The sequence below is a fragment of the Catharus ustulatus genome, chromosome 6, assembly GCF_009819885.2.
Source record: "Catharus ustulatus isolate bCatUst1 chromosome 6, bCatUst1.pri.v2, whole genome shotgun sequence".
NCBI lineage: Eukaryota > Metazoa > Chordata > Aves > Passeriformes > Turdidae > Catharus > Catharus ustulatus.
The window spans coordinates 19,365,606-19,389,811 of record NC_046226.1 but is presented as its reverse complement, the minus strand read 5'-3'; the positions used below and the strand labels follow the sequence as shown (position 1 = coordinate 19,389,811).

The 24,206-nt window shown below is 38.3% G+C and overlaps 1 protein-coding gene across 4 annotated transcripts in view; it reads left to right on the top strand.

Moving 5' to 3' along the window:
- FLRT2 (fibronectin leucine rich transmembrane protein 2) overlaps positions 1–22,435 on the top strand; it is a 61,695-nt gene extending 39,260 nt beyond the window's left edge. For all 4 annotated transcript variants that reach the window (XM_033061826.2, XM_033061824.2, XM_033061825.2 and 1 more), the window contains one exon: positions 18,772–22,435. In XM_033061826.2, coding sequence (XP_032917717.1) covers positions 19,177–21,162 — 1,986 coding nt within the window. In that variant the 5' untranslated portion in view covers positions 18,772–19,176 and the 3' untranslated portion in view covers positions 21,163–22,435. The remainder of the gene's footprint in view (positions 1–18,771) is intronic.
- Positions 22,436–24,206: the final 1,771 nt, after the last annotated feature.

The window sequence follows — 24,206 nt, the reverse complement described above, 5'->3', positions numbered from 1 at the left end:
TAGTGAATTGTAAGCTGTTGTGTTGAGTTTGTCTTACATAGCTTTCGATGAGCATTTCCAGCAGAAAATCAATCCTAGAAATTCTGAGCATTGAACATGAACCCAAAAACTCTTCACATGACTAAAGTGACCAATTGCAATTAATGACACTTTCAATAATAAGCCATCTCATTGCTGTAATTTGCAGAAGACATAATTCAAAATCATACAAATATTTTAGAAAATCATGTTTGAAACAAGAGCATTCCATGAACAGAATAAAAGATTATTCTTTTTTTGCTATTGTAATTTTTTGTCTCCATTTGAGGTCTAAGATGGCTTATCCAATGAGTAGCATAAAGAGTTGCCAGAAGTGGTGAAAGACAGAAAGATTATTCAAACTTTGGCACAAAGTTGCCCATGTGGTATAGTTGAATCAAGGGATTGGGTTAATCTGCAGCATTAGCAACATGAGGTTAATTTTTTTTGCTCATGTAGTAGAATTATTGCCATGAATTCTACCATGTCACATTCAGGCCACATGAAAACCTGCATGCTGTATAATCTAGGTACTTTGATCTATATGAGTCTCAATATTCAAGGTTTCTATTTATTTTTCTTTCTACCATGCATATTTGACATAGTACGTGCAACTATTCCTTCTGGCTTTCACTCTGCATTGTTATTCAAAAGCCAAGAAGACAAATTCCGTCTCCAATTCAGAAAAGGCAGACTTGCAACTTTTCAGCATTTAAAAAGCCTTTTGTCACCTACCGTCAGAGAGAACAAGGTAAAACCAGCATGGTCATTTTAATAGTTGGTGCTTAAAACAAAGATGGATTTAAATAGTTGCCTTGGCTTTCTGCAGTGTGTTTGTGCTGTTCTCTGCACAACCCTATAGTTTCCAAGCTGTCTTAACCACAACTCAGAGGAAGCTGCATGCTTGTTTCCCTGTATCCTTGTAAATCATAGTGTCTATTTGCATGCTTTTAAAAACAAAAAAAACCCTGCAAATGCTTTTATTAAATTGAGTTCCCTACTGTGACAGCAGTCTTCTTCCCTCTACTTGCTTTGAATGACTCTGTCTGAGGTTGGTTGTAAAGGCTAAAAGGAAAAAAACAAACCAAAATAACAAAGCTGGAACAGTCAAACCTCAGGCCATTAAGGGCCATGTCTTCAAAGCCATATGTCTAAGCAGAGAGGACATGTGGTTTTATTGATTGAATGCAGACTGAGAGACAGGAACTTGTATCTTTTAATTTTACTTGTGCTCCCATCTCACTTTCCAACCCTTAAGCAACTTAATGTAACTCTGCAGAAGGTCTAGCATTGTCTTTTGTAGAGTCACACCACCAATCCCAAAGGCCAAGGCAGATTTAGGTCACACTTTGAGTTGTACTCATTCTGGTCTGCTGCAAGGGGGCAAGAAGGAATCCTAAAGGTAGCTCAGAATAACTTCCCAAGCTAATACAATTGTGTGTACTAAATCACACACTCATGTGTTATCCTCAAGCCCTTGGCCTTACTCTCCTTTATCCAATATACTGGGTCTTATCCTATATTTCTTGGAAAAGTCTGAGCTGATTTTGATACTGGCTGTGCAGTGAGAAGTTTCTGCAGTATCTACATTTGCCACAAGACTATACACAGTTCACAGCTGAATCCAGAACACACAGCCCCACGTCTCAGATTCTCAATCTAAACTGAAAAATAAAAATGCTTTTGAATTCCAGGAGGAGTCTAACAATGCTTGTCATGCCATGACTTTGCGAGGGATCTTTAGCAGAAGCAGCTGAAGCACATACTCTTATGTCTCTGGAGAAAAACAGGGAGGGATCACAGCAGGAAGAGCAAAGCATAGGTCAGCTCCTAGCTGAGGTATTGCCTTTCCGTGTCAGGGCTGCCTGTGAGAGCAGGAGTCTGGGCTCTGTGGCCCAGGAGGTCGTTCCAGGCCCACGTTTCCATGGCGTACCAGGGAATTAGCTCCACTCCTGCTGACAGCCATCTGCTCAGAGCCATGGCCGGTGCTGCTGTTCCAGGACAGAGCTTGCAAACCCCAAACTCACATGAGTAAATGAGCACTAGGGTGAATATAATTGACTGTAGCTGGTATTAGCAAAAAAAACCCTTCACAAAGGCAGTGCATAACAATAGGAGGCCTGACCTTTTGATTCCTTATTTTGAGGAGGGAAATAAAAAATCTTAAATGTTTCAAAAAAAAGTACCAGAAGATCAAAATGTCTCTGTTTCCACCATGATACTGGCTAATTGAAGTCTGTGGTACTGCTCCAAACCCTGTTTCTTTGGCTGTTGAACACAAGCAGCAGAGAACACTTAATCTAGTTAATTTTTGTTACCTTTGTAGTGAGAAATCTGGGACATCCTACCCACACAACTTGATGGAGAATGCTGTTTTTAGGTTCTTAGCTTCATTTTACTTTTTATTATTCCTGGGACAGATAGAGTTGTCATAAATATTTAAGTAGGAAACCAGGTAGGATAATTGAATTAATCAGTCATATTTACTTAATGCTCCTATTGAGTTTAAGAAACACATCCACTGGTGTTACGTCTGATTATAGGTTCTGACTTGCAACCTGATTTTACTGTGAATCTTAATATGCTTGTCATGTCTGTTATGGCATCTTCTCCTTGAACCAGTGGGTCCAGAAGAACAGTAATTGGACGATTACAAGCTGCACCATTTTGACTAAAATTTTGCTCCCACCCCGGAAATGTGGCTTATACTCAGGAACAGCTAATATGTGAATAATTTTCTGACATTTACAACCCCGGAAGTGCCAGCCAGAGTGCCGAGCCAAGCACCTGCCAGTAAAACCCAGGATTTCGCGATTGTTACAAATTGATTACTCTATTGCGCGGTGAGTGGGGCCAGCTCAGTGCCGGCAGCGCGGGGCGGGGAGGGAGGCAGGGGAGCTCCCTCCTTCAGGCGGGGAGGAGGCAGGGTCTCTGTGCTACCATCCCCGCGGCCCGTGGGGTAAGCGGGGGGCTCCTTCCCCCGCCTGCCGCAGCAGGAGTAGGCAGGCTCCCCCCCCGCCTGCTGTGGCGGGAGCGAGGGCGCTCCTTCCCCTCCCACCATCACCACCGTGGGTGCCGGCGGGCTCTGTCCCTGCCTACCACCACGGGGCAGCGCCAGGGCAGGCGAGCAAGCCCGGCAGCAGCGGCGGCTGGCCCTGAGCGGCCCCACCGAGCAACCCCGCCGAGCTGGGCCACCTGGCCCCGTCGGCAGCCCCGAGCAGGCCGAGCCTGCACAGCCCGAGCCGAGCCAGTAAACCCTGTTTATTGTTACTATTGGGCAACTTTGTTGCACACGGGTCCTTGCTACAAAGGACAGAGCGGCTTATAATCAGGTGCAGCTTATTTATGGACAAAGAACGAAATGTTTGCCAACACCCGGCGATGCGGCTGATACTCAGTGCGGCTTGTAATCGTGAAATTACTGTACTTAAGCTTGTCTTCCCTGAGATGCAAGACTTTGTGATTACAAGTATGAGAATAAAGAATGCAAATGTAAATGCTAAGGGATGTCCAGGCCATTTTTTAGAAAAGTTAGTTACTTCATTGATTAAACATTGAGTGCCATTTAGAGGTGCAGGGATATTCTACTTGCTGTAGATTAGAGGCATGGTCTTATTTTCCATCCTGTCTTTATCTACTGCTTCTAACTGTAAGGTAGTTTTCATCCAAAGAACTTGTCACAGAAAAAATCAGTTTCTACCAAGAAGAAAGACTGAAGAGCAGAGGTTTTTTCTATCAGTGGAATGACAATAGCCTATCCAAGCTCCCATTTTAAAGACCTACCTGACTGCTTCTGGCTGAGTATTTAATCAAAGATTTGGCGTCAGGAAAAAGAAACCATCACACAAGCATTTCCTCCTCTTCACACCACTTTAGACTCTATTTCTCCTAAGGAATAGCCCCAAGTTGACACCTCATTTTTCACCATTCTAATGACTGATGGCTGGACACTACTCTCCTAGTCTGGATTAGAAAGGATGATGAGAAGGTGAATAATGGTGTGTACAATGACAAGTATGACTATCCTCAGCAGACCCTGGGATATAATTATGCTTTAGGAATAAAGCAGTGTTTGAACTCTCATGGCTGTGTTAATTACCTTATGGGATCACAAATTTCCAACATCGTTTTTTTAGAGAAAGAAAATGAACAATTATTGCTTGCTGTTACCAAGAATTTACTAAGTGCCAGTACCACAGCTGTCAAGAGACTCTCTCTGGATTTTATTTATTTATTTATTTATTTTTAGGACATTCAACCAGCAAGAAAATAGTGATTGATTAGAAAATAGACTTCAAAAATTATGATTGTTATTGCTTAGATTAACAATGCCAGGAAGTAGTGGAAGTTTTTGGAGTGTTCATCCACAAAAAGGGGACAGACATTGATCAGGATGGATGTTGAAATGTTATGGATGGTGATGGAATGGAATCAAGCCCAGAAAAGATGTGGTTATCCTCTGCTTTTGTTTCCTTTTATCACTATATTTATTCTGAAATTTTCTTTGTGATAAGTGTCTGATTTAGAAAAGGAGACATTATTTAACTCTCCTTACACTGAAATATAAGTAAAGTTATGGGTTCTATATATTAATGGAAGATGAGATTATTTCTAAATCTCTTACCTCAAAGGAGGTGAAGTGAGATGGTGAGCAAGCCTTTCTTCAAAGGATTGTGTTTGACAACCTTCCCAGCAGTCAAAAAGGCAACGACATAACCTAGAAAGTTCACAGACTTCATGTAGACTTTAGATAGCAGCTGATTGGATGACCTCTTTCACAAAAGTTTTACTGAGAAGAAAGATCTCATTTATATAATACAAAGGATGCAAATTGAATAGAAAAAACCCCAAACATTTATACAAAAAATAGATAAATAAAAATCACAGGTGTGCTCTAACTGAAACACTAGATTCAAAACAGTCTGAGTTTCAAGGCAATACAATTCTATGTACAGACATTTTGACGTGGGTTTTTCTCTATAGGAAAGGTACAGAGGTCATTGAAGAAAAGAATATAAAACATGATGATATGTTTCAGTTCCTTCTATGGTCACTACTTCACTCTACAAGTTCTCCAAACCAAAGCTAAAGTAGTACATTTCTATTTAGGGATCCAGAACGTAGCCCTGGAAACTCATTTTTGCATCATCATTTTGCCATTTTATTTTCTTACTTGCCTTAAAAACTTACGACCTTAAAAACAAAATAGACCAGTAAAATCATCCTCCTTGTTGCATTTGGAATGCTCATGAGAATACACTATTTGGTTAGTTTAGATTTGATATTATATTTACCGGCATTAGCAACCACCCAGAATTTCAAAATGCAGTATTTGAGCTATTTCAATGACTTTGAAGCTATCAGATATATTACAGGATGGCACCATATCTAATTTCTGTCTCAAATACTCTGGAAATGTAATGGACAGGTCCATGCATGCTGCATTTCTGTTGTGCTCAGTTCGTAGTTCAGAACATAAGATATGACTGATTAAAACAAGAAATTGTCAGCCAACACAGACCAAGTCCACCTACCTCACTGTTTTGTCTCTAACAAAGACAAGAAATTTTTGGAGTTGCTTTTTGCCATTCAGTTTCCCTCTGTACACATCCAAAAGTGGCTGAAATAGTGGAACTAGACATATTAAAGAATGCATCCTTTTCTCTTTAAGGGAACCTATTTAAAGACCAATAAATTTTGGAACTGTTTCCACAGAATTTTTCACTTCACTATCTTCTGTGTAAAGGAATGTTTTTTGTTACCTCTTTTACAGATACCTTACTAATATTTATGAATCTCTGTGTCTCTTGGTATTCAAAATATAATTTTTAAATGCAAGAATTTTCCTAATTCAATGCTTATTGTGAGGCAGTGCTAGTCAGAAGCTTCCCAGGTGAAGACTGGTATTTGCAGTTAATTTGCTGCACGTACCTGTTCAAACCACCTCACATTTTCTTTTGTTCCGGCGCAACCAAGTGATTTGTGGGAAGTGAACTCATAAAGTGACCAGAACAGCCACAGTGAAATTGTTTAAACATTGGCATGTGCTTAGTCAGTCCTTATCTCTGCTTTAAAAGTAGTTGGTTATTAGCAATAATAATGAACACTATTGTTGTGACAAGACTTCCTCCTTCATAAAAGCCCTAAGCAGAAGATTTGAGTAATCTTTTCAAAAAGAAGGGTAATGTTTGAAATATTTTCAGTGAATATAGAAACAGATTTTTTTTTTTCCTCTTGAATACAGGATAGTTTTCTGTTTCACTGAAACAGAGGTGGGCAATGTCTCCCAAGAGGCTTAAAAGCCTCGAAGGTAGTTGCTGCCAGGGTGGGTTGTTTGAGTAGGTGTTTGCTACCTGTGGCAGCATCTCTGGTAAAATACCATACGATGTATGATATTAGGAAATGCAGTTTATTTTGATTCAAATAGGAAGGAAACGATTTCTAAAATAATATTTTACAGTAAACAAACTCAACTTGTGGGCTAAACTCATATGAGTCAGTAAGTCTTATCTGTTGGAATAAATGTAACTGTTATATTTTTTGTCCTTTACTACTTCACACTGCTTTTTGAGTTAAGGTCAGCTGTTTGCTATAATGGGTCAGAGATGTCTACATAGATTTGGAGTGAAATGTCCGACAAATTCTTGCCAAATCCAAACTGAAGGCATATGGGAGTGGTGGTGGATGAAGCCTCAGATGACTTTCCAACTTCATATTTATTCTAATCGTCAGTGCCACTTTGTTGTCTAAGCTGTGTATTCTACATAACACAACACAGATGCAGTAGCCCAAAGACAGAGGTGTAGTAAAAAGGGATTTTCACTATAAGAAAATTTCCTTTGTGTAATCAAAGAAACATCTGCAGTTACTCAAGTTCTCAAAATCCTTTTTCCAGACTGCTTATAGGCTCTTCTGCCATTCATGTCTCCATAAAACAGAGTATTTTGGTATTTTTCTTCATCTGCTCTGCTTCCACATGCACATGTATGTATCCTGTGGATGCAATGAAACAGGAAGATGCAAGCCCATGCCAGCTGTTACACACGTAGTAATAGCAGTATTTCTATGGCCATCAAAGTTGATTTGCTTTCAAGTTCCATTAATTTATAACCCCCTATAAAAAAGGAACATGTAGAGGTCAGAACACATGAACAGATGTAATATTGCTGAAAATACCATGGATTGCATGTAAAACTAACACTGTCTTTATACCCTACATGAATGGGTTGTGCCAACTATATGCCTTATTAGTAGAAGTGTAAGTAAAGAATCTGTGCATTTAGTATGTAAAATTTTAGTGTAGACATAAATCAAAATCCAAGATTTCCCATACTTACAAAGATGCTTGTATTAGGGACCTAGCTCAAGTTTTAGTACAAAGAAAACTCCATCAGCAAATCCCCAAATCATGTTGCAGATCTTTATGTGTAGTACCCATCTAAAGTACCCAGAGGTCTGCATAGAAAACATGAGAGTCTTCTCATTTGATTCATGCAGTGACCTGAAAAAAAAGAATGCTGGCAAACAGAAGAAAACAATAATTGCATTTTTGAGCAGGCATATTTTGCTGCCTGTAGAATAGCTTAAAACTCTATCTCACTTTTTCTCTATATATTTCTCCCTCTGGCCCTCTCTCAGGTTTTATTGTGCCCTGCCACTCTGCCTTTCTGAACTCATTTGAGATGTCCAGTTTTGTATAAGCACAAAATGCTGATAATACTTTTGTGATTCCTTGCAATAACAACTGTGCTGAAAAGTAGCACAAGGACACATACTGATAAGGACTCTGCTGCCTGGAATGATTTGGCACATGTCATCGGAATTTGCATTTGAGCTGAAGGCCAGCTCCAGGCTTCTGCACCTCTTAGGCCCCACTTAAAAGCTACTAAGAGAGTTTAAGTGTTTTGTAAGTCTCTTGTTGGCTGTCTGCACATGGCTAAAAATCACCCACCATGGCAAAGGGCTATGGTATTTGCTTTACTATTGCTTTGTGTCATTTGGGGGCCTCCTGGCAATTTTGATCAACTGATGCAACCACACACAGACCTCAAAGGTAAAGGGGAGAAGTGAAAAAAACAAAGCAGAATTGCTTTCTGTGTTTTTTTCCATCTTTGTCAGGATTCATTCAACATAAAGAGTTTGAACTTTACAATTGAAATAAGCTTAGACAAGCTTTTAAATATGTTTTAGAGCAGTTATTGAGAAATATGATGGAAGCTTCAGGACAGAATAGCAGGGCTTTATTCTATTCTGAGCTGCTTCTTCATAAATGCAAAAAGATGGCAGACTCCTGTGTATCTACTCTGTACACTATGGACAAAATGAGACCTATTGCCATTACTGTGTCCTCTTTTCTCTGTTCATGGTCACAAGACTTGTGAATTGGTATATCAGGTGAAACTATTCACACAGAATATTCAGTCCTACAATCATCAGCATGGGGCAGAAGAAGAATTGGCTGGAGCAACACATCCAGCTTCTGGAACTAATGTCCATTTGGCTCTGTTTTGTCTTTGAGCACCTTCTGTGTTGGCAGCATCTCTGCTCCTTCCAGGAAACAGGACAGCAGAAGGAAAACTGAAAAGTGACTTAAATCATGACTGCAGACATAAACGGCATTTCTTCTGCTGCTCTGTCTCTTCTTCCCCAGGGAACTGAGCTGCTGCAAGAAATTAAAGGCAGAGAGTAGTTTCTTGGTTGATGTAAACTGTTACAGTCAGTTTTCAAATGTATAATCAGTGCTCCTTCATCCTGCAGGAACAGTGCTCTGCTGGCTAACACTGCCTGTATGTATTGTTTTATGATCCCTTAAGAGTTCTCATGAGATTCTTGTGGTTTTAATTCCACAGCTGAGAATCACTGGGTTAGAAATGTCTATTTACTATTTCTAGCTTGCTCTTATTTCTACTTGTACCTAGAACTGAAGCTGCCCCATGCTAAATTCTGTCTCATGCAAAATTCTTTTCTCAAAGAAATTTCAAGGTTAAATGGGAGATCTGAATGGCTCTTTGAGAAAGGTAGTAGTGCACCCTTTCACTAAATGAGAACCAAATCAGAGCCAAAAAATTTACTCTTTGTCAGGATCAAGACCTGGGGAGGTTTCACATCCCCATTACTGCAAAGAAATTCTTTAATACTATCCTATTTTCTTCAATCCTTTTAATCCTCAGATGTACACATTCTTAGGATATATATTTGACCAGTAATACTAAAAAGAGACAACAGGACTCTCTCACTGAAAACAGTTATTATCATAGAGTTACTGGAATCTTGAATGACAATAAGCAAAAAATAAATGGCAGAACCAAACAAAAGTAAGTGAAGTAAAAAAGAAGCTGTTAATATTCTGTATCCTTGGTAAACTCTTCTCTCCTTCTACCTCTGGTGTTTCTTTCCTCTCTGTACTCAGAAAAATCACTGGGTTTACTGGTGTCCAGATAACCATTGTATGGATGTTTTTGTATTGCTATAGGACGGTTACAGTTGCAGCTATACCTTTAATTTTAATATTACTTATTTCTTTTTTCCCTGATTATACGTGGGAGCACAAGTTTTTTCCTGTATGAAGTGCTGTGTCATATCTGGTGCAGTGAGATTATTGCACTTTCTCCACCTGTGCATACAGAAAAGTGTAATTGGATCACTGGGAAAAGATAACAAATCCAGATCCCCAGGCTCTTGTCAGGAACTGTCGATGCTGAGATATTGTACAGTTGATAAATAATTCAGCTATTTAGCTGAACAGGGATTTCAGAGGCTTAGCTGTACATTCTTCATCCATCATTTTAATATCTTTCTCCTCTTCTGTTAACTGGCTATCTGGCAATGATTTAAGAATTTTGTTTGATAACCTTCTATTTTGCCTGTTACAAGGACTGTGTCATATAAACAGGATTTGCTCTATATCTGGGGAACATCTTTTGTTCATTGGCCCCATAAGTGACTACACCATACACGACAGGTTCTCTGAAGCAGAAGTTAAGAGTGCAAACAACTTTATTAATCTTTCTTGATAGCTCCTTGGAAGTGTTTATGGAGTAGTTCCTAGAGCTGTGAAGGAGCAGCATGCTAAGTAATATTAAAATAGGAAGGAGAGATCTCCATCTGCCTTTGTTGGAAAGATGAACGTATGATGACACATTCAACTTTATTTATATTGAGGTGCCTAAAAAGTTGAGGGGCAGCTCCTTCCATATTTTCTTTCCAGGCCATATGCTACAAATATGGAAGACAAGAATTTGACAGCCCACGCTCATTTGCCTAAGATCCTAAATGAACCATACCCCACAAGGTAATGTGATGCTGTACAGGATCTCATCAATGATGTAGCACCATGCAACACATTTAAAATGTGTCAAAATGTTGTCTCCAAAGCAGCAATGTTTAGCCACTTAGGTCACTAAAAGCAGCTTTTTTGAATTCTCCACAGACGTTTTGCCAGGCTGCCCACATATCTCTAGATAAAAGCAAACTGTTTGCTTCACAGTGTAGAATAATTTATAGGTAGGGACCAATTTACTTGCAAAGAAACAGCAGGTTGCCATCATTTTTTCTTAGTACAAAATGCATTATGTTAACCGCAGTACAGAATGAATGTGTTCCAAAAGGGGAATTATTTGAAATTAATTTAGTATTATTAGTTTTTCTCAAACAGTCATGTCCAGCTTTGTCAAGGAAAGCTGAAAACCCTCTGGAAAATGGTCAAGAAGGCAAAGAAAGATTATCTTTCTATTTCTTTCACTGTGTTAAGCGCAGCTGTCCAGAGGCAGATAATTCCACAACAATTTTCACCATTTTAAATTGTGGAATGTAAATACTATTTTACAAATGATTTTATGAAGTTGAATTGTGTCCAAAATTATGTTTTTGGGTAGAAAGTCAATTTTTTATTCCTCCCCTGTAGCTTTTTCTCTCTGTCTCTGGTCACAAAGGATCAGAAAACATTGGACCTCAGGCACATTTCTTATTGAAAACATTATCAAAACTGACAAATCTACGTGCAAGATTTTTACTTCAGTGAAATAATATATTTTAATGAAAATGCATTTTGTTGAAATGTTCCAGATAGCTCCTCATGTGAGATTTTTTTCATCTGCCGTTTCCAACTTTCTCAAACCAGCATCACATCATCACCTGTTACATTGATGAGCTTATGGAGTCCTGGATGAGATCCATCAAAACTATTTCACCTAAGATATGAGAACAGCTTTTGTGGATGAAAGACTAGTGAGTTAATTTACTGCCATACTAAATAGATCATTCTCACTGTTTGACAAATTTTTTAAGTTTTGAACACTGCAGCATTAGACTGGTGAAAAAATAGAGTAAGCCTTGGGGCAAGGTTAATAAAGACACCAATAACCCTTTGCTAGTAGGTGCACTACTCCATTTAATATGAGTCCTGGAGGTGATCATCTGTTCTTCTTTGGCCAATGGAGTGAAAATATCATGATGGTCACCATCTGGAGTAAATTTTCAGCAATCAGCAATTTTATAATGAAAACAGGGATATTTCCTTATAAAAAGATACTTGGGCTGTCAATGACTTTGGGTTGCCTTGAAGTCCTACACAACTCAGAAGCTCACATTGGTAAAAAACCTGGAGTTCTGCATCTCTTATTCTTCCTTGTGTTCTGTGAGTCAGTCCTACTTTCTCATGTACAGGCAATTAAAGATTTTACTTTTTAATTTGACATGTGTGTCTTCATTAACTTTTACTCTAACAATTAGTTAGAAATTAGTTAGTTACAATTAGTTGAAATACTAGGCTTGGGTGTTTCCTATATTAGAATTCAGAGCTCCACAGCAGGAAATTCTTAGAGGCAGTTTTCCATTTCTGGAACTCCTAAGATGAAATCATCACTAGAAATAGGTCCATGTGAGATCAATTCATGCATGCAGTCATTCAGATAAAACTGGATGGTATTACAAACCAAAACATGAATTTGGATGGATATGTTTTCCACTAGACATTCCACAGTATTTAATTTATAGGTTTTATTATTAAAAATAGTCTTATTTTTTCTTATTTTTAAGATTATTTGATGACATAATTTGTATTTACCTATATATGTGCAAGCAAGGACAATTTCTTTTTTTTTTTTTTGCCACAGACTGCAAACACTGTTGTTTCTGGGCTCAGAGGTTTGTTAATTTTCACAGGTGAGGTAGTCTTGATGAAGTTGTGCAACGTCACACTTTCAGAATAACTTCCTTCTGATACAATTCACCAACTGTTAAACACAGGAATGAAGATAACATTAGTCTAGGTAGTCTGCACACCTGAACTTTGGCACTGCAACACCCATTTATGGAGGAGTCTGAGGAGCTGAGCAGGGTGTTTCGCACAGCACAGTACCTGATAAGATGACTGGCAGTCTTGAATTCATGGCCCCACCTGAGGCATTAATGCTATTGATTTTGTAGCTATTTCAGCTTTGATATTTCAGCTTCCTGGAGTACAGCAGTCACTTTAGTGATTATGTCTTGTAGTAGGGTCTCTCTCTTGACCTGTTACTGGTTCCTGTTAATGTGTGCAAGGAAAAAAATCTGTTATATCTGAGCTTTCCACCCTCCCAAACCTATATTTTTTCCATTATTTGTTCTCTTTTCTCTCCCTCCCTCTTACATGCCTTCTCATGCCTATGAAGTAAATTCACTCTGCAGCAACCCACAAGCAAAAAAGTCTTGAACCTTGAAGCTGGGAATAGTGCTTTTATAAGAATACATGAGCATTTTTCCAGTAACAAAGTCTTACAAAACTCAGTTTGTCAGATGTGCAACAGGGACACCATTGATCAGGTCAGCAACCACAGACACCTTCGAGGAAGAAGTGTGTCTGTGTGCAAGGACAGACAAAGTGGCAAGAAAACAAGTCCCACATTTATTTATTTATTTGTTTATTCAGGGAGAGAAAGTTTCCTGCTGCTTAGCTCCCTCTCCTGGCAGTCAGGAACTGGGCTGTATCACAGTCCTGTTGAATCTGTACACTACCCAAATTTCCAAAGACAAAGCTCTTGTTCACTATAATAGCATGCCTTTTAAAAAGGGATTCCCGAAGCCAGCACCCTTCGGGACAATGTGTCTGCATAATAATTTGCAGGAATGCAGCTAGAAAGAGAAAAAAGGCTTGGAGGACCAGAAGATTACAGAAGAACCAGAAAGAGAAAGATGGCAAATGATGTCTTTACACCCATTGTTTCAAGATGTACCACTCTCTACATTTTCTCCTGTCTCCACCAAGGCAGATCCAAATCAATTTCACTTGCATCGTCAGGCTGCCTGATCTGAGTTTTGAGAATAATTACAAATGAAAGTTGAAAATAAAACCAGAAACATCCTGATCAGATTAGAAAAAGGCACAAGAGTTCAGAAGAGCACATTTGCTGAATCATTTTGTTAACAATATGGCAAAGACATTAACGCCCTTCTCTACCAAAATGGGTTCATATAGACTTCGTTGTGTCTGCAAGAGCGTACAGTGACACTCTAAGGTTTCCTTCCTCTACTAGCTACTGAGCATTATTCTGTCATCAATACTCAGTTTAGAAGAGGGCACCAAGGATGGTATTTCCTTTCTATCTCTTTTTCTTCACCTCTTTTTCCTCCTCCTTACATCATCTTCTTACATAATACACACCCATAGCTATGAAGCAGCCGCAACAGCAGGCATGCAAAAGGGCTTCCTATAAAAGCATTTTGATTCCTTTGGGTCATTTTCCCTATGCCTTTGATGCAGAGATTACAGACTCTTATTAAAATTTGAATGCAAAGTTCAAACCCAAGAAACTCTTGAGAAATATATACAGCAAACTACCACTCAAGGCTCCTAATCACTTAAACAACAAAGCAACCAAAAAAACAGAAACCAACCCCCCCAAAAAAAACCAACAAAACAAAACAAAATACCAGAATATTCATTAATGTATACACTCAGAGATATGAATTCTACTTATCAGAAAACAAGGCATTTGTCAGGTATTATTCTGTAATTTTTCTTGTTACCAGTTGAAAGATACACAGTGACATTTTTCTTAAGAACAAGGAACTCTGTACTATATTTCGTATGAATGGAATTAGATTTGTTTTCTGGTTGTCATTCAATTCCAGACATAATAGCCTTGTACTTACTGTATATTATAATTATGTAGAGCAAGATTGTGCCTTGATTAAAGCCCTGGTCTGCAGTACAGCCAAGAAAATTTATGCTTAAGGGTTTAGTGTTAAATAAGAATCACTGACTGGTAATAGTGAAAAGAGTAGGTATGACCATTTGGTTTTAGTTTTGCTGGCCTTTCAATTTCTGTTGCTTGGCACTCAGGTCCAGAAAAATGGATGAACTGCAGGGAAAAGTGGTGCTAAATGGTTAGACTATGAGAGAAAAAAAGACCTTGGATTCCTTTGACTTGTTTTTTATAATTTTCAGGATTCCTTGAAGGAAAGAATGGCCAAGTATTCTTAATTTTATTATCTCAGAAAAATTTATAACCTTAATGTAAACCATGGTTAGGCTAATGAAGACAGACAACCCAGCTTTAGGAGCTTTTCAAAACTCTGTGCTTATAGCTTGGCTCCATATCTTCCCTGAATATCACTAGGTTCTCAGATAGCCACAGGGACCTTGACTGCATGTTTGGAAGACTGCAGAATGAAAAATGGGAAAGATGGTTCTAAGGGCAGATTTGAAGGTTCTTTAGAGAGCCACTGAGGCAGTATGCCACTCAGTGAGGTAGGAAAAAGCTCCACAAGCAGACTTCTAGTGCGTTGATTTTTTTTCCCACTAGATGCCACAAATTTATAGTTGAACATAATTTTCAGTAATATATTAATTATTTCATGGCTATGCACAACAGGGTGACTAAGGCTGGAAGTTGTATGGAGGATTCTGACCAGAAAAACTACGACTAAAAAAAAGTAACCTTCCCAGTTTGCAGCTAGATGTTTCAACCTTTAAAGTATCTTTAATGAAAACACTTTATATTTTATCCAGTATATAAACCCAGAATTTTTCTTTTCCAGCTAGCATCAGTTATGCCAAAAGGGAATTGAAACAAGGCATGTTTGAAAAAAGACAGTGAGACAAAAATGTTGATCAGAAATGCATTGTAAGTTATGAAAATAAATATTTCCATTGATTGCAGGAACTACTAAGCCAAATTTTCAGACTTGGCCACCTAAAACATGTGATATTTTCTCATCTATTTCAATGTGGTTTTCTTAATTTCATTGTATCATTCCTTAAATCCTAATGGAATTTAATATCTTGGCTGTAGTAAGGCAGAAAATGTCTTACACACTTGGAAGATATAACTTGTGTGTCTAAGAAGGATATAGTAAGACATAATAGAAATCAAGTGTACAGGGGAGGAAATAGAAACAAAAATTACCAAATTGCTGATGGACAGATATGTTATTGAGACATTTGCTTGTTGATTTCTTTAATTTTAAGTTAATTGTGACACTTACCTTTACCTACATTGGTTTACAGAACTTTCTGACTTCAAAGAAGCAAAGTTACTGCTATCTACAGCTTGTCAGTCCACTCCCAAGATTTACAATCCCAATAGCTAAGGAATGCCTTTAATTCCTCCGCTTCCAAATTGCTACTTCTGAAAAAATCAGTAAATTTGCAGAGAGATCAATTCAGTATTTGCAGTCGTATTGAAAACACAGCTTGTTTAGGGAAGCCAGCATGCCAGGAATGGGGGCTGGGGGGATGCTGGGGAGCTGAGTGACACTACCTGGCTTCAGTTTTGGCAGTTTACTGTAGGAAAAACTGTTTACACTTTTCTGGCCTTTTGGAATTTATGGACAATGGTTTTCCTTCAAAAAATTTCTTTTTTTGATCAAACAGGTTTCCAACTCTTCAATATTTTTAATGTTTTTGGGGTAGAGATTTCTGACACAGAGATAGAACTCACTTTTGCATTAAGGTCCCTGAGATATGCTGAAAAATACAACTATTATGAGCCCTATTTTAAGTTAGTATTCAGCAGTTGTGAAAGATTACTGAAGTAAAACCCTTCCCAAAAAAGTTATATAAATACATTTAGTTTTATCCTTGCTTCCTCATTATTTACCTCTGCCACACCACAGTCAACCCTAAAATCACAAATACCAAGTTATATATGTCCTTGTGCTTTTGCTTAGTACAATCAAGAGTAGTCCGAAATACCTATAATCTGTACTGATTTTTTATTGTATAAATTTATAAAGGGCTGATATTTAGAGTTCAGGATACTGGTATTAATAAGAGGACTGCCTTTCTTATCATCACAAGGGAAGAAAACATTAGGAAAGTTTTAACAGATTTCTAAGAGCAAAATCTATGTAACAAAATAAGGAGAGAAACTCCAGAATCTACTTAAGTGACTGTCCAATCAAAGGTGTTTTTCTTGTAATATCTAATGAGAAGTGCCTTGTGCCTCATCTAATTTGTTTGAATCATTACTAAAATCTCTGATTCAGGTGCCACATCTACTTAGGTGAGAGGTACACTGGACAGAGTACTAGAATGAGGTGAATGCGTAAATCAGTTTGAATATGACAGTTTGTTCTTAAGAGGTTCCCAGCAAACCAGGAGCTGCAACTGCCTGTGGCTGCATGTTCTCATCTGGGCTTTCTATTGTACCTGGGAGTGAAATAAAACCTAATCAGAAACTGGACTTACAGTCGGAAGCGAGCTCAGTGCAGGGTATTGGATCTTTTAGGGGGTACAGGCTGTCTCTCTCTGATGATGATGGAAAAGTGAGAGAGTAATAACAACTATTACTGCTCTGTGTGGTCCCAAGCATCTCAGAGGATGCTCTGCATATCCATTCTCATTTTAAAAGAGAGTGTCATGACAGATCAGAGCACTGTGATCTAGATGGGAGCCAGGCCGTATTAGAGGCGGATAAACCGTCACACTTAGGCTCATGTTAGGATGTAATCCTGTTAAGAGTTTCTCCACAGTATCACGTCATCTGGCATAATTGAAAAGGAATTACTCTTGACTGAAATATGCCAGTGAGAGAGAAAACCATGAACAGTGGGGTACCCAATCTGTTTCTGTAAAAAGACAATACGCAGTATAGGCTGTATTACAGTATTGCATTTATATATCTTTAAAATTTGAAGTTTTAATGGTAAACAGGATTTTTCAGGGTCTCACTTTTTTATCTCCAACTGTTTGAACCTTGAGGCTGATACTTGATGATGTTCTAAAGAAATACAGTAATCTGCAAGTGGAAGGTTGAAAGGTTATAGCAGTTTGTCTCCTAAGGATGCTTTCTACACTAGCAGTCCATAGAATTCCCAAAAGTAGCATCAGGGACATGTCATAAACTGCACAGCTGTGTCAGAAGAAAAAGGTTTTGTGTGTGACCAAAGTAAGTTTCTTTCTGAATGACATGGATATTCTTAAATTGTTTAAATAAATATATATATATAATAATAATAAAAATAAATAATAGGAAAAAACAAGAAAATACCATTTTGAAACAGGATTTTTGTTCACTAAAATCTATTTTATTGAAATCCCAACCTGAGTTTTGATCTGGATAAACAAAACCTGGAAAAATTCTGTGTTTATGTCACTGCAATTGAAAACCCTGAGAACTTCACATGCTGTGTGCTTGCTAAGGTTGATATCCTTCATTTGGTCCAACTATGTGTAATGCATGGGGGAGTGAGGGGCACAACAATCATTGGAAACAACATATAACAAGACAAGAGAACATCAAACAACACAGTTCCTTTCATTGCATGCTTTAGAGAGTAGGAATGTTTGGTTATAGATCTGAATAATAAATACTAGCTGAGAACATAAAAAGTATGCTTACAAGCTGAAAATACACGTTAAGGAGCTCAACTATGCTAAAGCTAACACACTTGTTTCTGTAGCCGTTCACAGATAACTGTGTAGCAAAATTAGAATCCATATCTAACCTTTATGGTTTCAAAGGAAGTGTTTGCAAAGCTGCCATAATTTGAGCTGGTCTCTTAAAACAATAACTTAGAAGATGTGAGCCTGTTTCATTTCGTGGAGAGCAAGTAATGAAATCTATTGACAGCACAGTTCACATTAGAACCAATATCAAGATGATAATTTTAGCAAATACATCTCTTACAACAGGGTATCTTACATTCATGGACTACCATACTTGTTTAAAAGATTCTCCTCATAAGGGTCTAATTCACTAGAGCGAGGTACAATAATATGTCAGTGCACATTAATTTGGACAATATATGCAATGGTATTACAGAAATAGAAGCAGAATATTCCAGAGTCTGGTAAAAAATGTAAAAAAACACATAGAGTATGATTAAAGAGTACAGCCCAGAGTCTATTTTGTCAGGCATCAGTGAATAGCAGTCATTGAAGTCAGTGGTTCTGCAAAAGAAAAAATAATTACCTGAGCAAAAATTTCCAGTTAAATGGTTTAGGTTTTGGGTTGTTTTTAGTTCTAGAATTTTAAATAGACTTTGAAAGGACAAAGACTGGAGGTATAGTATGCAAATGCAGGTAGTACATCTAGCTTTCACTGAAGTCACTGAAAGTCCTTCAGTCTTTGCAATGACTTTGCATCAAATCTATTTCAAGACTATTTAACAGTAATATTAAGCTAATGTTTAATATTAATGCCTTTTTTCTATTTTTTTTCCCAGAAATCCATAAAGAGCTCAACCTTAGAATAGTCTTCTAATGGGCTTGATCTTCCCTATTAAACATTTCATGCTATTCAGCTTTTTCTTTTCTCTTTCCTTTTACAGGCAGGCCAGATCTGACAGATAGCGGATATGAGGAGTTTTCTGACTTCAGAAAGCTGACAGAAACCAACAGACTTCAGTGAAATACCCCTCGAAGCACAGAGACTTCTGCTAGCGTTAAAGTAACCTGTTGTTCAACTGCAAAGACATGGCAACTGGTTCTTTTAGCACACATGGAGGAAGGCAACAAACATAACCCTGGCTAATAAAACTGTTTTCCTTATCAAAATTAGGAGGTAGGCCAATTATAAAAGGATTATTTTATTGTTAGCCTCAAGGACTTTAACTCTGGCCTGAACACTGGACATAAATAGAAGCCAATTTTAATGACCTGAGATTTTGTTACCTGTGTGTTATTATTGTTATCAGTTCCTAAACATTTTGGTACTTTATTTCTTTAAATTAGAAATGGGTTCGTGGACTAAAATGTGGCCCACAGATTGGGCTCTTCTCATGAAATCATGGCTTATCTTTTCCCTGGGGCTCTACATACAGGTCTCCAAAACTTTGGCCTGCCCAAAAGTGTGCCGCTGTGACCGAAACTTTGTCTACTGTAATGAACGAAGCTTGACCTCAGTGCCTCTTGGGATACCGGAGGGTGTAACCGTCCTCTACCTCCATAATAACCAAATTAATAATGCTGGATTTCCTGCAGAGTTGCACAATGTCCAGTCTGTGCACACAGTCTACCTGTATGGCAATCAATTGGATGAATTCCCCATGAACCTACCCAAGAATGTCAGGGTTCTCCACCTGCAGGAAAACAACATTCAGACTATTTCTCGTGCTGCTCTTGCTCAGCTTTTGAAGCTGGAAGAACTGCACCTGGATGACAACTCCATCTCTACTGTTGGTGTTGAGGATGGGGCATTCCAGGAAGCCATCAGCCTCAAGCTTCTGTTCTTGTCCAAGAATCACTTAAGCAGTGTGCCAGTAGGCCTTCCGCTGGACTTACAAGAACTGCGTGTAGATGAAAACCGAATTGCTGTCATTTCAGACCTGGCCTTCCAGAATCTTACAAGTCTGGAGCGTCTGATTGTGGATGGCAATCTCCTTACTAATAAAGGCATAGCTGAAGGCACCTTTAGCCACCTCTCCAAGCTCAAGGAATTCTCAATAGTTCGGAATTCACTGACTTACCCTCCTCCTGATCTTCCAGGTACACATCTGCTAAGACTTTACCTGCAGGACAACCAGATAACCCATATACCACTTACAGCCTTTTCAAACCTCCACAAACTGGAACGTCTTGATATTTCCAACAATCAACTTCGGATGTTGGCAAAGGGAGTATTTGATAATCTCCATAACCTGAGACAACTCACTGTAAGGAATAATCCCTGGTTATGTGACTGCAGCATTAAGTGGGTCACTGAATGGCTCAAATTCATTCCTTCTTCCATCAATGTACGCGGTTTTATGTGCCAGGGACCAGAGCAGGTCCGAGGTATGGCAGTCAGGGAGCTCAATATGAATATGTTGTCATGCCCTACCACCACCCCTGGTCTGCCACTTATCATCACCCCAGTCCCAGCTACAACTATGCCAACTACATTAGCTCCCAGCTCATCATTTCCTCCGTCAAGTAGTAAACATAATCCTCTCACTCCCATTATTGCCACACTCCCCACTGTGCCTGACAGGGAGGACAGAGAAAGGGTGACACCTCCTTTGTCTGAATGGATTCAGCTCTCCATCCATTTTGTGAATGACACTTGCATCCAAGTCAACTGGATGTCACTTTTTTCAGTGATGGCATATAAACTCACATGGGTTAAAATGGGCCATAGTCTGGTAGGAGGAATTGTTCATGAACGAATAATTAGTGGTGAGAAGCAGCAATCAAGCTTGGTAAATCTGGAACCCAAATCCACTTACAGGATTTGTTTGGTTCCACTGGATACTTATAACAACTACGGAATTGGAGAAGATACTGTCTGTTCAGAAGCCACAACCAAGGCTTCCTTTTTGAATGGCAGCAACATCCCTTCCAGCCATGAACAGACGACTTCTCAGAATCTAGGCTCCCCATTTCTGCTGGCAGGGTTGATTGGGGGTGCAGTGATATTTGTCCTCATGGTCTTGCTCAGCATTTTTTGCTGGCACATGCACAAAAAAGGTCGTTACACCTCCCAGAAGTGGAAATATAACCGGGGCCGTCGGAAAGACGACTACTGTGAGGCAGGGACCAAGAAGGACAACTCCATCCTGGAGATGACGGAAACCAGCTTCCAGATTGTCTCCTTAAATAATGATCAGCTCCTTAAAGGAGATTTCAGACTGCAGCCCATTTATACCCCAAACGGGGGCATTAACTACACAGACTGCCACATCCCCAACAACATGCGATACTGCAACAGCAACGTCTCAGACCTGGAGCACTGTCATACGTGATAGTGAGGGAAGATGGGGGTCTCTAGGACAAGGAGAAAAAAAACTCTAAAATAAATAAACCCCCCAACAATAATGAAAAAAATTACATTTGATAAATGTTACACAGATGCATTTATGCATTTGAATACTCTGTAATTTATACGGTGTACTATATAATGGGATTTAAAAAAAAAGTGCTATCTTTTCTATTTCAAGTTAATTGCAAATGGTTTTGTAACTCTTTGCTTTTTAAATCTTTAAAAATATTGCTGAGTACTGTACAGGGTTGTACAATAAGAACCCAATGTCATGGCAAAGGAAAGAATGACTCATTCTTCAAACATTAACCACTTTGCTGTCGAAGCAGTCTGAGGGATGTTAAGTTTCTAGGTGTCCTGGAATACATGAAAATAAGTGCATATTAAAACAGGGTCACTAGGAACAGACAAAAGCAATTCAGATAAAATGGGCACAACTCTTCTGACTTGAACTCAGCAGTTGCTGTTGAGCTTCAAACAATTGGAAATACATCCCTTCCTCTTTGTCAGTACTGCAGTTCTCACCTCCAACTGAAAGCTGGAGTTCTGAGTGCTGCCAATAAAGCTACTTTCTTGTTTGATTAGTTTTCTTTCAATGTACTTGGAATAGGAAACGTGGAAAGAGCTCAGTGTCAAACTCAAAGTGACCTTGATTCCTATTTGCAAAAGTTGCTCCGAAAATGTCCCCAATACTAGATACTTTATAGTAGGAACTGTTTGTGCTTTTCGTTAGGATTAAGAAGCTTTAGGCATTCTGGACCCTGCTCAGTGGGAGGTGAAGTTTATGCAACAGTACATAACAGAGAGCTTCATCAAGTTGCGCCTCTTAATAGAGCAATATTTGTTGACATGGCATGTTCAGGTAAAGCCGGAGTAAGGGAAATTCTAAGTGCTCCCAGCTCTACAGTATTCGTGTACATGTTCATGTAATTTGAAATCTAAAAGTGCATATATGCTGAAAACATGGTGCAAAATATAATGACAATGGAAAGGTTTTGCTAATAATTTGTATGGTTCAAGCTTTGACTTAAGGGTCTGGGTTATGTTCAGTACAGAGAAATAAGGGGGAAGAAAAGACAAAAAGAGAAAACCAACAAGAAATATATTGTAAAAAATTATTTAGTACTGGAAAGACCTTCAGGCTATTATGAACTGAAATACGTTCAGTGAGGAAAATCATGTACAAATCTTGGTGGGTTTTGTTTGTTTGTTTGTTTTGCTTTTTTTCCTTTCCAATTAAAGTATACAGAGACTGACATTAGCTAAGTATTTGATTGACTGGGGAATTTTGAGAACACAGGTACACAACATCCCTCTGAATTGCCCTTCTTTACCTTAAACATTTTTGAGTTTTCCATAATGATTTCTGCTTCATAAGCTGTAGGTGGGTTTAGGATTTGCTTTTTTATATCCTCAGATTCTTTAGCTGCAATACCTTCCAGTCCTTGTGCTTTACATGCACTAGCAAAACATCATGCTTGCATTCAAACCATAATGCAACTCTCAAAGTTATGTAATATTTCAGCTACTCTGCTAACTCAATGACTGCCAAGAACTGTGGTGGAATCTAATTATTTGGGGCTTTTCAGTTTGCTTTTTTAACATAGCTAATTTTCTCCTGAGTTTGGGGAAAAGCTAAAGCTACATCACATTGAAAAAAAAAAAAAAGGAAAAAAAAAAGATTGAGACAAAACTTCCTTGAGATAGGGAACCAAAGAGAGACAGTTTTACAGTTATCACCTAAGTATAGACAGAAAGTTGCTGCATGTGGATTGGAAGTGAAGGCTGAAGCACTTTCACTGTGGAATGCTTAGACTTTTCACTTTATGAAACTCCGTATGCTGGAAGAGAGGGTTTTAATACTTTCCTTCCCTCATTTCACTCAACCCATTCTTGAAACTCAGCAGTCTATGAGTATGTATTTTCTACAATTCAGATCACATGATAACACTAATTTTCTCCAATGACAAAATGAATCTAGTTATGATAAAACTAGATCGCAAAGTACGACCATTTTTAAGGAACCGCATCTTCCCACCAACACCTTTTAAAATCACATTTTGAAATTCCACTCTATATTCTGTATATTTGCTATTTTCTCCAGCTATAGCAGGTATTCTAAGCAACCTCTGTGACTACTGCAACAGTTATGTCACTAAAATTTTGCTGATTAAAAGTTTACCATATGATTTCAAATGGCATAATTCTAAGTAGAAAGTCTATGCAAAGTGGAGGGTTTTTTTCTGTGATCTAATTACTGATTATAAGGTTGATACTTTGGGGCTTTGGGTTTTTGTTTTTGTTGGGTGTTTTTTTTTTGTTTTGTTTTATTTTGTTTGACATACTTTAGGTATCCCAGCTCAAAAGACAAGCAGCAAATAATTGTGCCTCTGCACATGCTTCTGTTGCATGCTGGAGTTTGCTTGAAGTTAAGCAGAGCCAGTGATTTCCATTGGGTGTGGATATAGTATTTAATTTTAATGAAATAATTAGGTGTACATTCAGTTTCAAAAGGCCTCCTTTGAAAGTACTTGCTTACTAGTATTTTGTACTTCAATGACTGATGAAGGAGGAATCTTCTGTTCTAGACCTCAGTATACCATAGGCACCTTATTTGTAGCAATTGGCTTATTCAGGGAGTTTGGCCTGTAGTGCAGGTGAATGATCCACAAGCCCAACTTGATGACAACAAACCTGGTAACTTATTGAATAGGGTGAAAACAGAATGCATTCACAAACTGTTTGTTTTGATCTTGAATGATAAAATATATATGCGTATATATACATGTATATATACATTTATATATAAACATATGTATATATATAGACTTTGACTTGCTTACCTAGATCAAAAATTACAATTATATTAAAGATAGCATACTTTATGCTTCTTTTCAGTATGAAGAAAAATATATCAATTTTTTATGGGATACTGACAAAAGTTTCTTTACTATAAAGACCCCTGAAAAAAACATAGTAAGCACCTTATACCGAATTTGTGGTTAGAGCTTGGAATATTATCTAGAA